This window comes from Ranitomeya variabilis, chromosome 5, assembly GCF_051348905.1.
Source record: "Ranitomeya variabilis isolate aRanVar5 chromosome 5, aRanVar5.hap1, whole genome shotgun sequence".
NCBI classification, from domain to species: Eukaryota; Metazoa; Chordata; class Amphibia; order Anura; family Dendrobatidae; genus Ranitomeya; species Ranitomeya variabilis.
Window position 1 is genome coordinate 690,411,091 of NC_135236.1, and position 22,887 is coordinate 690,433,977.

At 46.9% G+C, this 22,887-nt stretch overlaps 1 protein-coding gene across 4 annotated transcripts in view; it reads right to left on the bottom strand.

Annotated features, from left to right (window-relative positions):
* Positions 1 to 22,887, bottom strand: part of PTPRO (protein tyrosine phosphatase receptor type O) — a 555,000-nt gene that overhangs the window by 269,152 nt on the left and 262,961 nt on the right. For all 4 annotated transcript variants that reach the window (XR_013215987.1, XM_077267281.1, XM_077267279.1 and 1 more), the window contains one exon: positions 4,872 to 5,023. Coding sequence is in view for 3 of the 4 variants with exons in the window: in XM_077267281.1 (XP_077123396.1) it covers positions 4,872 to 5,023 (152 nt within the window). In the remaining variant the exon portion in view is untranslated. The remainder of the gene's footprint in view (positions 1 to 4,871; positions 5,024 to 22,887) is intronic.

The window sequence follows — 22,887 nt, forward strand, 5'->3', positions numbered from 1 at the left end:
CCATTGGCTGAGAATAAGCCTCAGTATTGGACGCAAATGACCATGTGCATGACTCCCGTACATCAGGAGGTGATTCGCTTTCTTGTTCTGCATAATTTGCATGATGTTGTCGTTTTGGGTCTGCCATGGCTGCAGGCTCATAATCCAGTTTTAGATTGGAAAGCTATGTCTGTGTCAAGTTGGGGTTGTCAGGGAATTCATGGCGATACTCCGTTGGTGTCTATTGCGTCTTCCACTCCTTCTGAGGTCCCTGAGTTTTTGTCTGACTACCAGGATGTATTTGATGAGCCCAGGTCCAGTGCCCTGCCCCCTCATAGGGATTGTGACTGTGCTATAAATTTAATTCCTGGTAGTAAATTCCCTAAGGGACGACTTTTTAATTTTTCTATACCAGAGCATGTCGCGATGCGGAGTTATATAAAGGAGTCTTTGGAGAAGGGACATATTCGCCCATCCTCTTCCCCTCTTGGTGCAGGATTCTTTTTTGTGGCCAAGAAGGACGGTTCTTTGAGACCTTGTATAGATTATCGTCTTCTGAATAAAATCACAGTCAAATTTCAGTATCCTTTGCCACTATTGTCTGATTTGTTTGCTCGGATTAAGGGTGCCAGTTGGTTCACCAAGATAGATCTCCGTGGTGCGTATAACCTTGTGCGCATTAAGCAGGGAGATGAATGGAAAATAGCATTTAATACGCCTGAAGGCCATTTTGAGTACTTGGTGATGCCTTTTGGACTCTCTAATGCTCCTTCTGTGTTTCAGTCCTTCATGCATGACATCTTCCGAGAATATCTGGATAAATTTATGATTGTTTATCTGGATGACATTTTGGTCTTTTCTGATGATTGGGAGTCCCATGTGAAGCAGGTCAGGATGGTGTTTCAGGTCCTGCGTGCTAATGCTTTATTTGTGAAGGGCTCAAAATGCCTCTTCGGAGTACAGAAGGTCTCCTTTTTGGGTTTTATTTTTTCTCCTTCTACTGTGGAGATGGACCCAGTCAAGGTCCAGGCTATTCATGACTGGACTCAGCCCACGTCTGTTAAGAGTCTTCAGAAGTTCTTGGGTTTTGCTAATTTTTACCGTCGTTTCATCGCTAATTTTTCTAGCGTGGTTAAACCTTTGACGGATTTGACCAAGAAGGGTTCTGATGTGACTAATTGGTCTTCTGCGGCCGTGGAGGCCTTTCGGGAGCTGAAGCACCGGTTTTCTTCAGCCCCAGTCTTATGTCAGCCAGATGTCTCTCTCCCCTTCCAGGTCGAGGTTGATGCTTCTGAGATTGGAGCAGGGGCTGTTTTGTCGCAGAGAAGCTCTGATGGCTCTGTGATGAAGCCATGTGCTTTCTTTTCAAGAAAATTTTTGCCTGCCGAGCGGAATTATGATGTTGGTAATCGGGAGTTGTTGGCTATGAAGTGGGCATTTGAGGAGTGGCGACATTGGCTCGAAGGAGCTAAACATCGTGTGGTGGTCTTGACTGATCACAAAAATCTGATTTACCTTGAATCTGCCAAGCGCCTGAATCCTAGACAGGCTCGTTGGTTGTTGTTTTTCTCCCGTTTCAACTTCGTGGTCTCATACCTGCCTGGTTCATAGAACGTGAAAGCTGATGCACTTTCTAGGAGTTTTGTGCCTGACTCTCCGGGAGTTTCTGAGCCGGCTGGTATTCTCAGAGAGGGAGTGATTTTGTCTGCCATTTCCCCAGATTTGCGACGAGTGCTGCAGAAATTTCAGGCGGATAGACCTGACCGTTGTCAACCAGAGAGACTGTTTGTCCCGGATAAATGGACCAGCAGAGTTATTTCCGAGGTTCATTCTTCGGTGTTGGCGGGTCATCCTGGGATTTTTGGTACCAGAGATTTGGTGGCTAGGTCCTTCTGGTGGCCTTCCTTGTCGCGGGATGTGCGTTCCTTTGTGCAGTCTTGTGGGATTTGTGCTCGGGCTAAGCCTTGCTGTTCTCGTGCCAGCGGTTTGCTTTTGCCTTTGCCTGTCCCGAAAAGGCCTTGGACGCACATTTCCATGGATTTTATTTCGGATCTTCCAGTATCTCAGAAAATGTCTGTCATCTGGGTGGTGTGTGATCGTTTTTCCAAGATGGTCCATTTGGTGCCCTTGCCTAAGTTGCCTTCCTCCTCCGATTTGGTTCCTCTATTTTTTCAGAATGTGGTTCGCTTGCACGGCATTCCTGAAAATATTGTGTCTGATAGAGGATCCCAGTTTGTGTCCAGGTTTTGGCGGACTTTTTGTGCTAAGATGGGCATTGATTTGTCTTTTTCGTCGGCCTTCCATCCTCAGACTAATTGCCAAACCGAGCGAACTAATCAGACGTTGGAAACTTATTTGAGATGTTTTGTTTCTGCTGATCAGGATGATTGGGTGACTTTTTTGCCATTGGCCGAGTTTGCCCTTAATAATCGGGCTAGTTCTGCTACTTTGGTTTCGCCTTTTTTCTGCAATTCTGGTTTCCATCCTCATTTTTCCTCGGGTCAGGTTGAGCCTTCTGACTGTCCTGGGGTGGATTCTGTGGTGGATAGGTTGCAGCAGATTTGGAACCATGTGGTGGACAATTTGAGGTTGTCACAGGAGAAGGCTCAGCGCTTTGCCAATCGCCGCCGCGGTGTGGGTCCCCGACTTCGTGTTCGGGATTTGGTGTGGCTGTCTTCTCGGTATGTTCCTATGAAGGTCTCCTCTCCTAAATTCAAGCCTGGCTTCATTGGTCCTTATAAGATCTTGGAAATCCTTAACCCGGTGTCTTTTCGTTTGGATCTCCCAGCATCGTTTGCCATTCATAATGTGTTCCATAGGTCTTTGTTGCGGAGGTATGTGGTACCTGTGGTTCCTTCTGTTGAGCCTCCTGCTCCGGTGCTGGTCGAGGGCAAATTGGAGTACGTGGTGGAGAAGATTTTGGATTCTCGTATCTCTAGACGGAGGCTTCAGTATTTGGTTAAGTGGAAGGGCTATGGTCAGGAGGATAATTCCTGGGTTGTCGCCTCTGATGTTCATGCGGCCGATTTGGTTCGTGCCTTCCACGCGGCTCATCCTGATCGCCCTGGGGGTCTTGATGAGGGTTCGGTGACCCCTCCTCAAGGGGGGGGGGTACTGTTGTGAACTCTATTTTTGTGCTCCCTCTAGTGGTCACAAGCGGTACTGTGTAGTGTTGTCTTTCTGCAGGTGGCTGCATCAGCTGGTTCGTTATCCTTGGTTGGTTTCCTATTTAGCTCTCCTGGATACTCAGTTCCTTGCCTACTATCAATGTATTCAGTGCTCTTCAGATTCCTTGTGACTACCTTGCTCCCAGTCTCTCCAAGACAAGCTAAGTTTTTGTTTGTTCATTTTTTGATTATCAGCATTCATCATGTTTCTTGTCCAGTTTGCTAAAATGTGATTTCCTCGCTTGCTGGTTGCTCTAAGGGACTGAGTTTCTCCCCCCACACCGTTAGTTGGTGCGGGGGTTCTTGAAATCTCAGAGTGGATATTTTGTAAGGGTTTTTTACTGACCGCATAGATTCCCTTTTCTATTTTCTGCTATCTAGTATTAGTGGGCCTCATTTGCTTAATCTGCTTTCACCCCTGTGTATGTGCCTTCCTCTTACCTCACCGTTATTATTTGTTGGGGGCTTCTATATCTTTGGGGATTATTTCTCTGGAGGCAAGAGAGGTCTTTCTTTCTCTCTAGGGGTAGTTAGTTCCTCAGGCTGGCTTGAGACGTCTAGGATTTTTAGGCACGTTCACCGGTACTTCTAGTGTGTTTGGATAGGTTCAGATTTGCGCTCAGTCCAGTTTGCCACCTCCCTAGAGCTTGTCCTATGTTTGTTACTTAGCTGGAGTAATTTGTGATCCTCAGCCACTAAGGATCATAACACAGTAGCCTTCCCGTGCGCTGGGGTGGTGTAGTCCCTTACTGCCTATGGCTTCACATAAGGGTCTCACAGATGTAATGTCGCTCTCTCTGTCCCCCGTATAAGATAGAACAAAACCCGTATGACTGGTGACTTGAGCCCGTTTATAGGGTCTCTTAGATAACCCAGCTCTGTGGGTGTCACCGTGTCTCCTGGGTGTAGGTGCGGACAGGTAGCCTGCAATTAGCAGACCTGCCGGTCTCTGAAATAAGGCATAGAAATCCTTACTCCCTCAGGCTACCTTGATTCTGCGCCTCAGAAGGAGGCAGCCTGAGCGGGGCTGGTCCCCTTCTGGTTTCCTTTCCTTTGCTTCGACTTCCTTCATGCTCACTGCAATACAATTCTGCCTTTCAATGTCTCTTTCTGGGAGCTGCAGCTCTGAGGGCATGCACAGCTCCGTGGACCATCTGTCCTCCTCAGACCACTGTCTGGAACTTTCTTCTAACTTTCCCTACAGACTACCAGTTATATATATATATATATATATATATATATATATATATATATATATATATATATGCATATATATATATATATATATATATATATATATATATATATATAGGGAGTGACCTAATAAATAGGAGCAGAAGCTCCCCCTGGTGGCCTGGAGTGTGAATGTGTTGCATGTTTGTGATACCTGGATGCAGTTATCCTTTCTTGCCTCCAAACGTAATACCACTCTCCCCGAGAGGAAAGCAATATCACTGCGACGACCAGGACCCTGGGGCGCCGCACAAGTACACAGGGAACGCCGGCCCAGCACACGGGAGAGGCCGTACCAGTACACAGTGGATGCTGCCCCAGCACACTGGGGACGCTGGCCCAGCACACAGGGGACGCTAGCCCAGCACATGCAGAACAACAGCCCTGCCTCCAGTGATGTGGTGTGTGGTCAGTCACAGTTGGGGTTGCCTTTAGTATAGCCACCACCAGCGCTCACTGTCACCTCGGGGTCAGTATAGCACGCAGTCTTACACTTTTCTTGATTCGCTTCCTTCCTTCTGCCGTCACTTGCCAATGCAACATCCTGGAATGGGACAGATCGAAGGTTTTCTCTCCATATCTCCAAGTGACATACAGCAGGTGTCTGACATATTCCACGTGCACAATTTGTGGGGCCACAGGGGCTGTGAACGAGAACGAGATGGATAAGACTTCACATTGCTCATAACATATTAGAGCCCCAACCTGAGCACGGACACTGGTACAGCGGTGGCCAAAAGTTTTCAGACTGACACACATTTCGGTGTTCACAATTTTTTCTCAAGTGTTTTTTGCTCTTGTTTTGCTGTTTCTATGGTTACTGAAGGACAATAGTAAACATTCCGCACGTTGATACATGTTAGTGATAAATCCATGTAGTTCCTGTGATGCCTCAATATTCCCAGCAGCACTGCTACTTAATCTCCAAACTCCTGCACCTTATTCCCCAGACTCCTCAACCTTGTTCTCCACACTCCTGCCCCTTGTTCTCCAGACTCCTGCCCCTTATTCTGCAGACTCCTGCCACTTATTCTCCAGACATCTGCCCCTTATTCTCCACACTCCTGCCCCTTATTCTCCACACTCCTGCCCCTTATTCTGCAGACTCCTGCCACTTATTCTCCAGACTCCTGCCCCTTATTCTCCACACTCCTGCCCCTTATTCTGCAGACTCCTGCCACTTATTCTCCAGACATCTGCCCCTTATTCTCCACACTCCTGCCCCTTATTCTCCACACTCCTGCCCCTTATTCTGCAGACTCCTGCCCCTTATTCTCCAGACTCGTGAACCTTATTCTCTGGACTCCTGACCCTTATTCTCAGGACTCCTGACCCTTATTCTCCAGACTCCAGACTCTTTTTCTCCAGACTCCTGCCCCTTATTCTGCAGACTCCTGCCACTTATTCTCCAGACTCCTGCCTCTTATTCTCCAGACTCCTGCCCCTTATTCTGCAGACTCCTGCCACTTATTCTCCAGACTCCTGCCTCTTATTCTCCAGACTCCTGACCCTTATTCTCCAGACTTCGGTCCCTAATTCTCCACACTTCTGCCCTTTGTGCTCCAGACTTCTGTCCCTTATTCACCACACCTCTGCCCCTTATTCTCTACTCTCCTGCCCCTTATTTTCCACACTTCTGTCACTTATTCTCTACACTCCTGAGACTTATTCTCCACACTTCTGACCTTTATTCTCTAGACTCCTGCTCCTTATGCTCCAGGCTTCTTCCACTTACTCTCCACACTTCTGCCCCTAATTCTACATACTCCTGACCCTTATTCTCCACACTTCTGCCCCTTATTCTCCACACTTCTGCCCCTAATTCTACATACTCCTGACCCTTATTCTCCACACTTCTGCCCCTTATTCTCCATAGTTCTGCCACTTATTCTCCACATTCCTGCTTCTTATGCTCCAGAGTCCTGCCCCTTATTCTCCAGGGTCCTACCCCTTATTCTTACCTGCCTAGGCCTCCGAACAAATGCATTATCAGGATGCAGTGGACCCATGTGGTTAAGATGGCGGCTACACAGGTGCAGTAATACCAGTAAGGCAGCCACTCACAACCTACCAAATTAATGGAGGGGGTGGCTGCTTGGCATATGACTGCACATTAGAGACTTCTATGTGGCGCTGTTCACACAATGGGAATGCACAGCATCCAGGTTAACAGCCTATTATGGACGCCCTTCTATTAGCTCAGGCGGGCTGCCCAGCGCTATTAAGATGCATCCCATGTGAACAGACACCACAGTTTACAAGACAGAGTGGGCCCAGCTGCACCCCGAAAAAATGCAAAAAACACATAAAAAATATGTGAGGTATTAGTTTATATTCTGGCCAAAATATGTAAGCTCATAACCCAACGTCAAGTGTCCCCACTTCTGTCCATTATTCTCCACACTGCTGCCCCTTGTTCTCGACTCTCCTGCCCCTTATTTTCCACACTTCTGTCCCTTATTCCCCACGCACCTGCCCCTTGTTCTACAGACTCCTGCCCCTTATTCTGCACAGTCCTGCCCCTTATTCTCCAGAGTCCTGCCCCTTATTCTCCAGAGTCCTGCCCCTTATTCTCCAGAGTCCTGCCCCTTATTCTCCTGAGTCCTGCCCCTCATTCTCTAGAATCATACCCCTTATTCTGCACAGTCCTGCCCCTTATTCTCCAGAGTCCTTCCTCTTATTCTGCACAGTTGCACAGTCCTGCCCCATATTCTGCAGAGTCCTTCCCCTTATTCTCCAGGGTCCTGCCCCTTATTCTCCAGAATCCTGCCCCTTATTCTCCTGAGTCCTGCCCCTTATTCTCCTCAGTCCTACCCCTTATTCTACACAGTCCTGCCCCTTATTCTGCAGAATCCTGCCCCTTTTTCTCCTGAGTCCTGCCCCTTTTTCTCCTGAGTCCTGCCCCTTATTCTCCAGAGTCCTTCCTCTTATTCTGCACAGTTGCACAGTCCTGCCCCATATTCTGCAGAGTCCTTCCCCTTATTCTCCAGGGTCCTGCCCCTTATTCTCCAGAATCCTGCCCCTTATTCTCCTGAGTCCTGCCCCTTATTCTCCTGAGTCCTGCCCCTTATTCTACACAGTCCTGCCCCTTATTCTGCAGAATCCTGCCCCTTTTTCTCCTGAGTCCTGCCCCTTTTTTTCCTGAGTCCTGCCCCTTTTTCTCCTGAGTCCTGCCCCTTATTCTCTAGAGTCCTGCCCCCTATTCTGCACAGTCCTGCCCCTTATTCTCCAGACTCCTGCCCTTATTCTCCAGACTCCTGCCCTTATTCTCCAGAGTCCTGCCTCTTATTCTGCACAGTCCTGACCCTTATTCTCTAGAATCCTGCCCCTTATTCTCCAGACCGACAAACGGGGCAAATAATGTATAAGCTCAGCCATACAATTGCAAAAACCCAAAGGAAAATGGATACTAGAGCTAATAAAATATAAGAAAGTTTATTGAGATAACTCTAAAAAAGTTTCAAACAACAATCATAACCTAATAATTAGATAAAGACGCAATGAAAAGAGACAGACAACAACCTAGTGCCACGCACAGGAAAAGAAAATTGCAGGAATATTAAACTACATATGTGAATAAATAGATAATCAAAGTTATTTTATATTTAGACGTTATAGTAAAGAATCACAGAATATGTATATAGACTAAGGGTTCAAAATGTCATGTGAAATCCGTATAGAAAGCCAGATGATATAAAGCTATTAAGTGCCAATAGCGCAATTTATGTGACCCCAGGCTAAAGCCTCAATAGCTACTACAATAAATCAATATTTTGTTGGGGGCACACAATATAACATATGGTTTCCATGTGTAGGAATTAAATAGTAAGTCTCATTGCCTCATACTCCATAGTTGCCTTTTTGTGGGTACATGTGTGAACAAGAAAATGATGAATCCACAAAAGCCTAATTATGACATAAGTACATTTATAATAAATAAACAAGGCATATAGGGCATAGGGACACTATTAGGAATAGGACATGAAACTAAGGAAAGGAGATGAGACCCAATGTAATAAAGGGAGATGACATGATAGATGAACCAACCTGCTGCCTGGAAGTGGGAAAAAGAACCCTTAGTCTATATACATATTCTGTGATTCTTTACTACACTTCTAAATATAAAATAACTTTGATTATCTATTTATTCATATATGTAGTTTATCTGAAGTATGAAGTGGCTATGTTTAATATTCCTGCAATTATCTTTTCCTGTGCGTGGCACTAGGTTGTTGTCTGTCTCTTTTCATTGCGTCTTTATCTAATTATTAGGTTATGATTGTTGTTTGAAACTTTTTTAGAGTTATCTCAATAAACTTTCTTATATTTTATTAGCTCTAGTGTCCATTTTCTTTTGGGTTTTTCCCTTATTCTCCAGAGTCCTGCCCCTTATTCTCCAGAGTCCTGCCCTTTATTCTCCAGAGTCCTGCCCCTTATTCTCCAGACTTCTGCTTCTCATTCTCCAGATTTCTGTTCCTCATTCTCCACACTTCTACTCCTTATTCTCCACACTCCTGCCCCTTTTTCTCCTGAGTCCTGCCCCTTATTCTGCAGTCCTGCCCTTTATTTTGCACAGTCCTGCCCCTTATTCTGCAGAGTCCTGCCCTTATTCTCCAGAGTCCTGCCTCTTATTCTGCACAGTCCTACCCTTAATTCTGCAGAGTCCTGCCCCTTATGTTCAAGAGTCCTACCCCTTATTCTCCAGAGTGCTGCCTCTTATTCTCCAGAGTCCTGCCCCTTAGTCTCGACTCTCCTGCCCCTTATTTTCCACACTTCTGCCCCTTATTCTCCACACTTCTGCCCCTTATCCCTAACATAGTAACATAGTAACATAGTTAGCATGGCCGAAAAAAGACATCTGTCCATCCAGTTCAGCCTATATTCCATCAGAATAAATCCCCATTTCTACGTCCTTCTAAAGAACATAATAACTGTAAGATACAATATTGTTATTTGACACCCCAGGAGTTTGGCTGTCACAGTGGTATTGCCTTCCTCTCAGAAGACAAGGATGATGCCATGCTTGGAAGCGAGGAAGGATCCCTTTAACAGGTATCACAAACATGCAACATGTTCTTACTCCAGGCCAGAAGGGGGAGCTCTGATCCAGCTTATGGGTGGCTCCACTATATATTCTGGCTTGAGGGAGAGTCAAGAAGACAGTGGGGCTGTGCAGATGTGAGGTGCTGCAGCTCCTGTGAGAAAAGAAAGGAATGGAACAGTTTGTAGAGAGCATGAAGAAGGAAGAGAAGCAAAGGAGCATGAAGAGCTGGAGGGAACTGCAACTGAGCTTCCACCATGTTGAAGCATAGGAACTGGTGGCCGGAAGACCAAGGTTGTGGGGGTAACTTTATGCCCCACAGCAGAAACCGGCGGACAGCAGATTGCAAGTCTCCAGTCCACCATTAATATCCGAAGGCACAGTAACACATAGAGCCCAGAGTCATCTGAGAGACCCTGTAAAAAGGCTTGCGTTACCTACCATGCCGGTAGTGTCCTACCTAAAGGGGAAAGTGGATACTATGCCCTGAATGTAAAAAGATGCACAGGACAGAGAGTTGATCTAGATGTAGCCACTGAGAGTAAAGTGCAAACCCAGGCTACACAAACTCCAGTTACTGAACTGTTTTCAGTTGAATCACCTGTTGTGATGCCCGAAGCACATTATTCCCAACCAGGAGGTTGCAAAACTGAAAACCTGCCCTGGAAGAGAAAGTAAAGAGCAAGAACCAACAGATAATGCCAGTTGTGGTTTATAGTTAGTTACCTGGTTTAAAAATGTTTGATAATGTTTATTGGAGTTTAACGAACAGTAAGGTTATGAATGGTGAAATAACTGAAAACTTTCCATTGTAAATAGTTGGTCCCTGTTGGCTTTGCCACTTTCCCACAGCGTGAGTGGAACCCTGTTTGTTCACAGACCAGAAAAAAAACCGTTTGGCTTGGCCGAAGATGAGGTCTAGATGTTTATGCCTTGCAGCCTGCCCAACCCTACGTTGGGGGTTTAGAACTGGTCCCCCATATCAATGCATCACTGCTGTTGTTGGTGAGGGAGATCTCGCAATTTAATGAAACTGAAACTGTTATTGATACTTGAATGTTTGCACCTTTAATTGCACTACCTCAGGATAAGAAAACGTTGACCTTATTGCACTGTATTAAAGCGATAGTGTTAAATATTGCTAGAGAAGTTAGCCAGTAAAAGAGAATAGGAATGTTTTGCACTTATATACTGTATATAGCTACTGTAACGTTAAAGATGATTGCCTCCCATAAAGGGAAGCAAACGTTTGCATAACCTGTTTAACCTGTTGTATGCATTTCAAAATATTTGCATATGTCTTTATCAAACCAATTGATTGTGTTTTTCGTTTTCCCAGTCTTGGAGTACTGGATTTAAGGGGGGGAGTGTGACACCCCAGGAGTTCAGCTGTCACAGTGGTATTGTCTTCCTCTCGAGGAGGGGGATGCCATGCTTAGAAGCGAGGAAGGATCCCTTTAGCAGGTATCGCAAACATGCAACATGTTCTTACTCCAGGCCAGGAGGAGGAGCTCTGATCCAGCTTATGGGTGGCTCCCCTATATATACTGACTGGAGGGAGAGTTTGTTAGTCTGTCAGAGAGGGGTCAGAAAGACAGTGGGGTCGTGCAGACGTGAGGTGCTGCAGCTCCTGTGAGGAAACTGGGGAAGTGCAGACGTCTGGATCTGCAGCTCCTGGAAAGGAAAGAAAGAAACAGAACAGTTTGCAGAGAGCGTGAAGGAGGAAGAGAAGCAAAGGAGAGTGAAGAGCTGGAGGGAAGCTGTGACTGAGCTTCCTCCACACTGAAGTGCAGGAACCGGTGGCTGGAAGACCGAGGTTGTGGGGGTAACTTCATGCCCCACAGCAGAAACCGGCGGACAGCAGATTGCAAGTCTCCTGTCCACCATTAATATCCAAATGCACAGTAACACATAGAGCCTGGAGTCATCTAAGAGACCCTGTAAAAAGGCTTGTGTTACCTGCCATGAGGGTATTGTATTACCTAAAGGACAGAGAGGAAGTGAGGACCTTGTGTGAGGCCTAAGGCAGCAAGGGACTACAACGCAGAGCAGAGAGGAAGGCTTCCAACCCCATCTGGCTAGGGGGGATTCCTGAACCACTTCCAAGCCGGCCGGCCGGACCATACCAGCACCTGTGATCTGGTACCCTGGATTGTGGCAGCCTTGCACCAGTAAAGAGGTAAAGAAACTGCAACCTTGTGTCCTCTATTTCTTTCTACACCATCTACCTTCTGTCCCTACTACACCGGGAGCCCTGGGGACCCAGCTTCACCTGTGGGAAGCCATACCATCCTTGCTGCAGTACCATCACTCCCCAGAAGACCCCTTTAAGCAGTGTTGGTCACCTCTGACCGAATACCACAGGTGGCGTCACTAACAAACTTTATTCAGCAACCCCTTTAAAGACCTTCCCTTTTACTTGGACGCCCAGGGCCACAGACCGGGTCACTGCCATTGTGACTACCCCTTTAACGACCACTGGACGTGTTACCGAGTAACCCCTAGGCCCTGGCGGGCGCTCCAGTTACGCTCCAGGAAGACATCCAGACCTCTCTTGAACCCCTCGACTGAGTTTGTCATCACCACCTCCTAGGCAAGAAATTCCAGATTCTCACTGCCCTAACAGTAAAGAATCCTTTTTTATGTTGGTGGAAAAACCTTCTCTCCTCCAGACGCAGAGAATGCTCCCTTCTGACCGTCACATTCCTTGGTATAAACAGATCCTCAGAGAGATATTTGTATTGTCCCCTTATATACTTATACTTATCCTTCACACTCCTGCCCCTTATTTCCAGACTTCTGCCCCTTATTCACCAGATTTCTGCCCTTTTGTCAGGAAATTATTAATTATTTTCCATTGTTTGGGTTACACAGCCAGAGATGGCCTGCTACCCCTTCCACCAGTGTTTTTTGTAGCACCAGGTCTCACATGCAGCTTCTCTACCTTCTTTGAATTTCTACTCTCCCCTCCCTTCAGGCAAATGGTCATTGGAATGTGAGCTTTTATGGCCTGCCAGCTAGCAGCTGAAAGTGTTTTCCCCCCAAAGATCCCTTTGTCTTAGGATCAGAATACTCAAAGTCAAATTTAATAAAACACAGTAATCCTAGAAATATGAAAATTAGATTTCCGGGATCTGGGCAATTAGGGCTATGCATGGCAGCGTTTTGTGGCATTTAGGGCCATCGTAAACCTGGGAAATTAATTTATGCCCACTAGTAAATCACAGACATATAGTGTTTGGACTCTAAAGAACGGTAAAATCACAGGGGAAAAAATAATGCCAATATCATTGGCCTGTGAGCTTCCAGGCCAAAGATATGGAAAAAATGAGTTTTTGATAACTTTCTAAAATAGGTGTACCTCCCAGAAACCAGCCCACATGTGATGTCAGCAAGGTGGGAGTCCCAAAGGTTATAGCCAAACCATAAAACAGGAACGTCCATTTTGGGAGGCATTCAGAGCGGGAGAGACAGCAGATAACACCATGCTGGGGTGCTGAATCGTTCTTTTGGGAATTATCCTCCTCTTTATCGACATGTCATACTTGTGACTGATATTTAGTAAGTTTCGTACCTTTATCCTTTTTATTTTATAGCTGTTTGTACATATTTATATTTTGTCTCTTTTGTAATTTGTAATTTTTGTAAACTCTGCCATTATTTTTTGAAGTAAACTTACAAATTTCCTAGCTTTGTTCTTTTTGCTCTATGATCGAACCAACATACATACTCCGCACAAATTCTCGGGTAGGTTTCTGACCCGATATAGACTTAGTAACGGACCAGCTTATATCTAACGAGGAACTGGTGCAGCATAGCGTTCTGGTGTTATTGGAGGATCCGGCCCCTTATTCTCCAGACTCTTGCCCCTTATTCTCCTTCCGCTTCCAATAGGTGGCACTAAAGTTCTAGTCCTCTTCCTCTCTGAAGAGGCAATTTGCGTAATATTTTTTGTATCTTTTGTAAACACTGCCAATTTTTTCTGAAGTAAACTTATAAATTTGCTAGCTTCGCTCTCCTTGCTCTATGATTGACCCGACACGTGCTCCATGCAAATTCACGCTACCTGGGGTTGGTTTCTGACCCAATATAGGATTTGTAGCAGACTGGGCTTATATCTAAAGAGGAACTGGTGACAGAATACCATTCTGGTGTTATTGGGGGATCCTGCAGTGATGGACAGAGGTTTATATGTATAGAATGAAAACCTGCACCTCCATATAGTATGAACAGGTGCCTACTGCAATGAATACATAACTTGTAAAAAGGAGGAACGCAGCAGCACTTTGTAGAGACCAATACAGACGCGAACACAGAATCTTTCATAATTGCTTAGTAATGTTGCCCATTCACACTGTAGACTTTTATAGCATAAGAGAGGCATTTATTCTAATAATAGGACCCATTGATAGGACCCATCAGAGAAATATCACCTTATCGTGGTTGATGGGTTCACATGAATTGGCCAGAACCTTCATTTTTGTAAGTAATTTTTACAATTTTTTAAAACTTTTTAATTACAGTTTACTCAGCAGTTATGACAGATTCTGTGTTCGCGTGTGTTAGGACTGGCGGAACGCACCAAGTAAAAGATGTAATAATATTGGTGCGTTCGCAGTCCGGGGTCCACCGTGCAGGTGAAAACCCGCTGCTAGCAAATGGCGGCGCTATATGGCGGTGGAAGCGAACCCTGCTAAGCCACAGGTCCACAATACCGCACAAATGAGTGCAAGCAAGGAGTCGGCGAACTCAATCCCAAGACTCAGGGTAGAAGTCCGTTCAGACAACTTGCTCACCACACCGCAACTGAGTGTGTAGGAATAGCAAGAGCACCGAAGTGCGAACTGTGCCGTGCTGGCAGACACCACTAGTACCCAGACGTGGGTTAAGAAGCGCACTACTGGCGCGTGGCGCCGCACTGGCGGTCACAGCGATAGACGCTGACTCGTGTGTAACACGTGGAGTGTTTAGTCGGGCGCTAGGTAGCAGTCATACACCTTACGCGATCTTTCATACAATAGGGTAGGGGTAATTAATGAACGACTTGCACTCACAACAAACACACGTATACAAATGTACACTAGCGCATGGCCGTGCCTTATATAGCTGCAGCAAGTAAAAGACCTTCCTAAAAGGACCAATGAGAGACTGTCATACCAGAGCATGTGACCCTAAATCTCCACTGAGAGATCTTGCCCTGGGCATGCTCAGTGTGTGCAAAGCAAGACTTAGCCTTTGCACTTAAAAGACCTTCCTGAAAGGACCAATGGACTTAGCTGCAGTGTCTGACCATGTGACCCTCGATCTCCACTGAGAGATCTCACTCAGGGCATGCTCAGAACGAGAAAAGCAGGACAGTCCCACAAGCGTCTATTCGCCGCTGCCCAGCACTGACTTCAATGGCAGAAGCCGGAGAAGCAGCAGTAACTCTTTATACAGAGTGGGACTGAGCAAGACGCTGGGACCGACGTCTCCGCTGAGCAGGCTCCACTGCGGCAGAAGAATGGGAGACCGCAGCAGAGACGGCCCGAGATTCCCCCTGTGCAGAAGCGGGAACTCGACCCCTAACAGCGTGTGAATTGGTCTCTACAGATTGCAGCTGTGTTCCTCCTTTTTACAAGGGACTGCAAGCCTGGGACTGGTGATATATATACAGCCCTCAATGCAGAGTGCCCCGATAACCAGTACATGCCAGGGCTACCTCTCTGGTGACTACTTATCCTAGGTGCAATTCCCTGACTGACCTGAGGCTAAGGGGGGTGCCAGAGAGCTGCAAGTTCATAGCTAAAAAGAAAAGTTTGGGTTTTTCTGACACCATTGTTCTCCAGGCTTCTTCCCATTGTTCTCCAGACTTCTGCTCCATATTCTCCAGACATCTGACCCTTATTCTCCGGACTTCTGCCCATTGTTCTCCAGACTTCTGCCCCTTATTCTCCAGACTCCTGCCCAATATTCTCCAGACTCCTGCCCCTTATATATAAGGTGCTCATTTTGTAGTAGTGCTGAAATCCAGTAGAAAGTTTTTTTTGTGACCAAGTTAAGTAATTCCTCACCAAGAAAATTATCTTATTATTCTTCATGGCAATCTACAGTTAATGTAAGATGTCAGTATATTCACTGAAGCAGAAAACTTTGTGAAAATCAAAATTTGTGTCAGTTTAAAAAGTTTTGCCCACAACTGTACTCTCATCATATACAGTAGCGGGAGCACCATGAGTAAGATTTTTGTAGAACATCTTTTCTACCATTGCCATATCCATGTATACACCAGAGGAGACAACTGTGCAGAAGTATGTGATTCTGCTATGTAGGAAGAAAGCATTATGTGTACAGCCAGCATCATATCTCGTATCTAACAGGACATGACTTCTACACAACAGCTCCTAGCAGATGAAAGTGCAAGGGGCAGTCAGGTGACGGTGAAGGTGCCCCTGACAGTCGTGTGGCTCCCACTTGGAAGGGTTCAGGCTCTCATAATTGAACAACTTATCACAAGGATATGACAGGAGACTTTAGTACAAGGGTATATACAACAAACACAGGACGGGGCCACATAATATATTCTGTAAGCTGAGCCTTGTCTGCACTTCAGCACTCCACTATAATATACACTCACTGGCCACTTTATTAGGTACACCTGTCCAACTTCTTGTTAACACTTAATTTCTAATCAGCCAATCACATGGCGGCAACTCAGTGCATTTAGGCATGTAGACATGGTCAAGACAATCTCCTGCAGTTCAAACCGAGCATCAGTATGGGGAAGAAAGGTGATTTGAGTGCCTTTGAACGTGGCATGGTTGTTGGTGCCAGAAGGGCTGGTCTGAGTATTTCAGAAACTGCTGATCTACTGGGATTTTCACGCACAACCATCTCTAGGGTTTACAGAGAATGGTCCGAAAAAGAAAAAAAATCCAGTGAGCGGCAGTTCTGTGGGCGGAAATGCCTTGTTGATGCCAGAGGTCAGAGGAGAATGGGCAGACTGGTTCGAGCTGATAGAAAGGCAACAGTGACTCAAATCGCCACCCGTTACAACCAAGGTAGGCCTAAGAGCATCTCTGAACGCACAGTGCGTCGAACTTTGAGGCAGATGGGCTACAGCAGCAGAAGACCACACCGGGTACCACTCCTTTCAGCTAAGAACAGGAAACTGAGGCTACAATTTGTACAAGCTCATCGAAATTGGACAGTAGAAGATTGGAAAAACGTTGCTTGGTCTGATGAGTCTCGATTTCTGCTGCGACATTCGGATGGTAGGGTCAGAATTTGGCGTAAACAACATGAAAGCATGGATCCATCCTGCCTTGTATGGAGCATCTTTGGGATGTGCAGCCGACAAATCTGCGGCAACTGTGTGATGCCATCATGTCAATATGGACCAAAATCTCTGAGGAATGCTTCCAGCACCTTGTTGAATCTATGCCACGAAGAATTGAGGCAGTTCTGAAGGCAAAAGGGGTCCAACCCGTTACTAGCATGGTGTACCTAATAAAGTGGCCGGTGAGTGTATAAGTCATGGTCTGTAATTAGGGTCAGTGTATACACTCTTGGTCTGGGGCCGGGGTCACCTATACTGGTCCTGATCTTGGGCTTAGGTGGGCGTAAATGCTGGTCTAGTTCTGGGGCTTGGATCAGTTTATATATTGGTCCAGGTCTGCATCTCAGGTCAGCGTATATACACCAGTCGTCCTGTCCCTGCAGCTGAAAAACACCCCTATACATGATGCGGCCACCACCATGTTTCACTGTTGGGATTGTATTGGGCAGGTGAAGAGCAGTGCCTGTTTTTTTCCACACATGCCGCTTAGAATTAACACCAAAAAGGTCTTTCTTTGTCTCATCAGACCAGAGAATGTTATTTCTCATAGTCTGGGAGTCCTTCACGTGTTTTTTAGCAAACTATAAGCAGGCTTTCATATGTCTTGCACTGAGGAGAGGCTTCCGTCACGCCACTCTGCCATAAAGGCCTGACTGGTGGAGGGCTGCAGTGATAGTTGACTTTGTGGAACTTTCTCCCATCTCCCTACTGCATCTCTGGAGCTCAGCCACAGTGATCTTGGGGTTATTCTTTACCTCTCTCACCGAGACTCTTCTCCCACAATTGCTCAGTTTGGCTGGACGACCAGGTCTAGGAAGACTTCTGGTGGTCCCAAACTTCTTCCATTTAAGGATTATGGAGGACACTGTGCTCTTTGGAACCTTGAATACTGCAGAAATTCTGTTGTAACCTTGGCCAGATCTGTGCCTTGCCACAATTCTGTCTCTGAGCTCCTTGGCCAGTTCCTTTGACCTCATGACCTTATTTGGTCTGACATGCACTGTGAGCTGTGAGGTCTTATATAGACAGGTGTGCGCCTTTCCAAATCAAGTCCTATCAGTTTAATTAAGCACAGCTGGACTCCAATGAAGGAGTAAAACCATCTCAAGGAGGATCACAAGGAAATGGACAGCATGTGACAAATATGAGTGTCTGAGCAAAGGGTCTGAATACTTATGACCATGTGATATTTCAGCTTTTCTTTTTTATTACATTTGAAAAAATTGTCTACATTTCTGTTTTTTTTTTCAGTCAAGATGGGATGCAGAGTGTACATTCATGAGAAAAAATTGACTTCCTTGAATTTACCAAATGGCTGCAATGAAAAAAAAGAGTGAAAAATTTAAAGGGGTCTGAATACTTTTCGTGCCCACTGTACATGTCTGCGTGTGGAGATTGGGTAAATATATGTACACATGCCCTTGTCTGTGGCTTGCGTTGGTGAGTATACATGTTCTGGTCTGGAGCTCAAGTCCATGTATACACACATATCCTGGTCTGGAACTCAGGCCAGTGTACATACATGCTCTGGCCTGTGGCTTGGTGTATATACTTGTCCTGGTCTGGAGCTTTAGTTGGTGCATATACATGTCCAGGTATGTGACTTGGGTCCATGTATATACATGTAGTGGTCTGGAGCTCGGGTCCATGTACGTACGTGTTCTGGCTTGTAGCTTTATGTATATACATGCCCTGGTCTGGAGCTTTGGTTGGTGTATATGCCTGGTCTGTGGCTTGTGTCAATGTATATACATATCCTGATCTAGGGTTTGGGTCAGTGTCCTGGTCTGTGGCTTAATGTATATACACATGTCCTGATCCGTGGCTTGAGTTGGTGCACATACATGTCCTGGTCTGGAGCTTGGGTCAGTGTATTTACATGTCCTCATCTGTGGCTTGGGTCGGTGTATATACATTGTTACACCCGGTTCTGGCCCTGCATCTGGTTTTGGCGCTGCCCCCAGTTCTGGTCCCTCACTCAGTCCTGCTCTCGAGGCTGCCACTATACCTCTGCAAGGTCCCTGTCTGGATCCTCGCTCTCTGTCTGTTCCTCGGTGTCCTGCTGCTGCTTCTCTCTCCCCCACTTCCAGGCACGCTGCCATCAGGCCTCCAGGGACATTCTGATCTTCTCTGCAGACTTGGCCTCACACCGGAGGCAAGTGCGCCTGGTCCTACAAAGACTCAGAGAGAACAGACTTTATGGCAAATTTGAGAAATGCCTCTTTGAACATCCTCTTTGCCTTTCCTCGGTTGCATTGTATCCTCCACAGGATTAAAATTGGACCCAAAGAAGTTGTCTGCTGTTCTCAAGTGGTCTCTTCCGTCTAGGCTAAAAGCCGTACAACAATTCCTGGGGTTCGCCAACTACTACCGGCAATTCATCCCACACTTTTCCACCCGAATGGCGCCCATCACAGCTGTAACCCGGAAAGGGGTAAACTCCAAGGAGTGGCCCTCCGAGGCAGAGGAGGCCTTTTTTTCTCTCAAAAAAGCCTTCGCTTCTGCACCTGTTCTCCATCGACTGAATTCTGTTGAGCAATTTTTTCTAGAGATAGATGCTTCCTCCATTGGTGCAGGAGCGGTTCTCACCCAGAAATCGTCTACTGGTCGGATGATCTCCTGTGTTTTTTTTCTAAGGTTTTTTCCCCCGAAGAAAGGAACTATTCCGTTGGAGATCGGGAATTGTATGCTATCAAATTAGCTCTGCAAGAATGGAGACATCTTCTTGAGGGAGCTCGTCATCAGGTAGTCACATTCACTGATCATAAAAACCTTGCTTATCTCCAATCCGCACAGAGGCTGAATCCCTGTCAGGCCCGGTGTGCCTTGTTTTTTGTTCGTTTTAATTGTGTCCTTCATTTCCGTCCAGCTGACAAAAACATCAAGGCAGATCCGCTCTCCAGAGCCTTTTTGCCTCCTGAGCTGGAAGAAGAACCTCAGAACATTATTGAACCTTCAAGGTTAGTTTCAGTTGCCTCTATTGATCTTGACCGGCTTCCCCCAGGGAAAACTCTCGTGACCGCCTCGGAATGTGACTGTATCCTGGGGTGGGGTCATTCTTCCAAGTTGGCTGGTCATGCTGGGCAGAAAAAGACACAGCAACTCATCACCCGTTACTACTGGTGGCCTGCCATGGGTAAGGATATCCAGGAGTATGTCGCAGCCTGTCCTTCATGTGCCCGTGACAAGATTGATAAACGAAAAACAACAAATGAATCCGCGCTGGAGGGTAAAGAAGGGAAATAGTTATAATTACAAACAACTGCTGTGACAGTGGAGCACACACCACATTACGTACCATAAACAATTGCACCCCCCCCCATGTAGTGAAGCGACCCCAATACAACCAGGACCGGAGCCTGAACTGCTGGCCGTACAAATAATGCCGTGCACAGTAGAAGGACTCACCGACAGAAGATGCAACGCCGGGTAGCTGCTGGAATGTAAAGGCACCGACAGAGGATGTAGCGCCGGGTAGCGTGCTGGATGCAGTCCGGTCAGGGAAGGTGGGTCCGGCGTGTGGAAAAGCTGACAGGAGGGCAGGCGGGTAGAGATGGTATGCCGCACTGCAACCAGGTGGTTGCGGAAGCTACGTAGAGCCAGGGAAAGCCCCGGCCGATGGTGTCCCTGGATACGAGCGGGAAGAGGGGAAATAGCTGGCACGAGGCTCAGCGTGTGACGTCACACAAATGGTACGGGGCAGCGCAGAGACCAAAAAGCCGACGCGTTTCGAAGGAGTTGCGTCCTTCTTCATCAGGGTTACCGGTCTCTGGATGCACCCAGACATATAAGCCCCAAAAGTGTCAATCAAAGTTTAAAACCTGCCTATTTAACCCACTATGGTCGTAACTGTTATATGTTAGCTGCAGAGCCACAAAAAACAGAGCACCTTAGACTATTAGCTATTCCCCCTCTTCCCGCTCGTATCCAGGGACGCCACCGGCCGGGGCTTTCCCTGGCTCTACGTAGCGTCCGCAACCACCTGATTGCAGTGCGGCATACCATCTCTACCCGCCTGCCCTCCTGTCAGCTTTTCCACACGCCGGACCCACCTTCCCTGACCGGACTGCATCCAGCACGCTACCCGGCGCTACATCCTCTGTCAGTGCCTTTACATTCCAGCAGCTACCCGGCGTTGCATCTTCTGTCAGTGAGTCCTTCTGCTGTGCATGGCATTATTTGTACGGCCAGCAGTTCAGGCTCCGGTCCTGGTTGTATTGGGGTCGCTTCACTACACGGGGGGGGGGGGGGGTGCAATTGTTTATGGTACGTAATGTGGTGTGTGCTCCACTGTCACAGCAGTTGTTTGTAATTATAACTATTTCCCTTCTTTACCCTCCAGCGTGGATTCATTTGTTGTTTTTCATTTTTGGTAGTTTATTGACAGTGGTGGCACCTCCCTGTCTTTGTCTCCTTGCAGCTGAGGGCTCTTATCCCATTATATGAGGTAGCGCGTGTGTATTATTTGTTTGTTCTAAGATTGATAAACACCTACCAGCCGGTAGGTTTCAGCCTCTTCAAATTCCGTCCACTCCCTGGCAGCACATCGCAATGGATTTCATCACGGATCTGCCCTTTTCTTCCGGCTTTTCAGTGGTATGGGTTGCGGTGGATCGCTTCTCTAAGATGGCTCACTTCGTTCTGCTATCCTGTCTCCCGTCTGCTCCTGAACTTGCGGATCACTTTATTCAGCACATCTTCCGTCTCTATGAATTTCCTCTCCACATCGTGTCCGACAGGGGCATCCAGTTCACCTCAAAGTTCTGGAGAGCGGTCTGTAAACTGGTAAAAATAGAAATGGTTTTTTCTTCGGCATACCATCCCCAATCCATTGGGCAAGTGGAGATGACCATTGAAATCCTGTCTGGATTCCCGCGCCACTTCATCAACGCATACCACGATGACTGGGTAGATTTACTGCCCTGGGCGGAATTCTCCTACAACAACCAAGTGAGTGAATCTTCTGGAAAATCTCCCTTTCAGATTGTGTTTGGACTCCAGCCCGGAATTCCTCTTCCTATCTCTGGATCATCTGGCGTTCCGGGAGCCGATCCCTTTACCAAAGATTTCTCAAAAGTTTGGAGAGATACCAAGATTGCTTTGGAGAAAGTATCTCAACATATGAAAAGGCATGAGGACAAAAGACGCCTGGATGCTCCCACCTTTTGCCCCGGAGACAAGGTATGGCTCTCCTCCAAGTACATCCCTCTGAAGTTGCCTTCCTACAAATTGGGTCCCCGTTTCATTGGGCCCTTTGAAGTCTTGAGACAAATCAACCTGAAATTGCCTATTTCCTTACGTGTGCCTAACAACTTTCATGTTTCCCTCCTCAAACCAGTTGTTTTGAGTTCCTTCTTTAAGGACCACTCCAGATTCTGTCTCTGAGGATGATGTCTTTGAGGTAAAGCATATCTTGGCCACTAAGAATGTAAGAGGTAAGACCTATAACTTGGTGGACTGGAAGGGCTTTGGTCCTGAGGAAAGGTCTTAGAAGCCTAAAGAGAACATCCAGGCCCCTCTCCTTCTTAAAAGATTTCACGTAGGCTTGAAAAAGAGGGGACATAAAGAGGGGCACACCTGATTCTGGCCCTGCACCCGGTTGTGGCTCTGCCCCCAGTTCTGGTCCCTCACCCGCTCCTGCTCCCGAGGCTGCCCCTGTACCTCTGCGAGGTCCCTGTCTGGATCCTTGCTCTCTGTCTGATCCTCCGCGTCCTGCTGCTGCTTCTCTCTTCCCCACTTTCTGGCACACTGCCAGCAGGCCTCCAGGGAGAGTGCTTAGGACATGTGCGCTTACCTCCAAACTCTTAAAGGCACAGAACGCATTTTTTGAAAATTTCAATTAACCAATGGCAGCACACTGATAACTACTTCTGGCCCCTCCATCATAGGGAGGGTGCCAGAGCAATGAGTATCTACTCTTGCTATTTCTGGTTCTGTTCCTGTTCTGTCTGCGCTGTTATAGCATTCTGTTTTGCTCTCTGCTTATACTGTCTGTTTCCGCAGAATATCAGTGACCAGTGGTTTGGCTATCCTAAGACGACACCTGTACCTTTATACTCAAGTGCCATCCCGTTCTGCCACTTGCCATCTGAACCCCTGGACTACGCTAAAGGTGCTGGGGCCAGCTTCCTCCCATCTACCTGGAATCT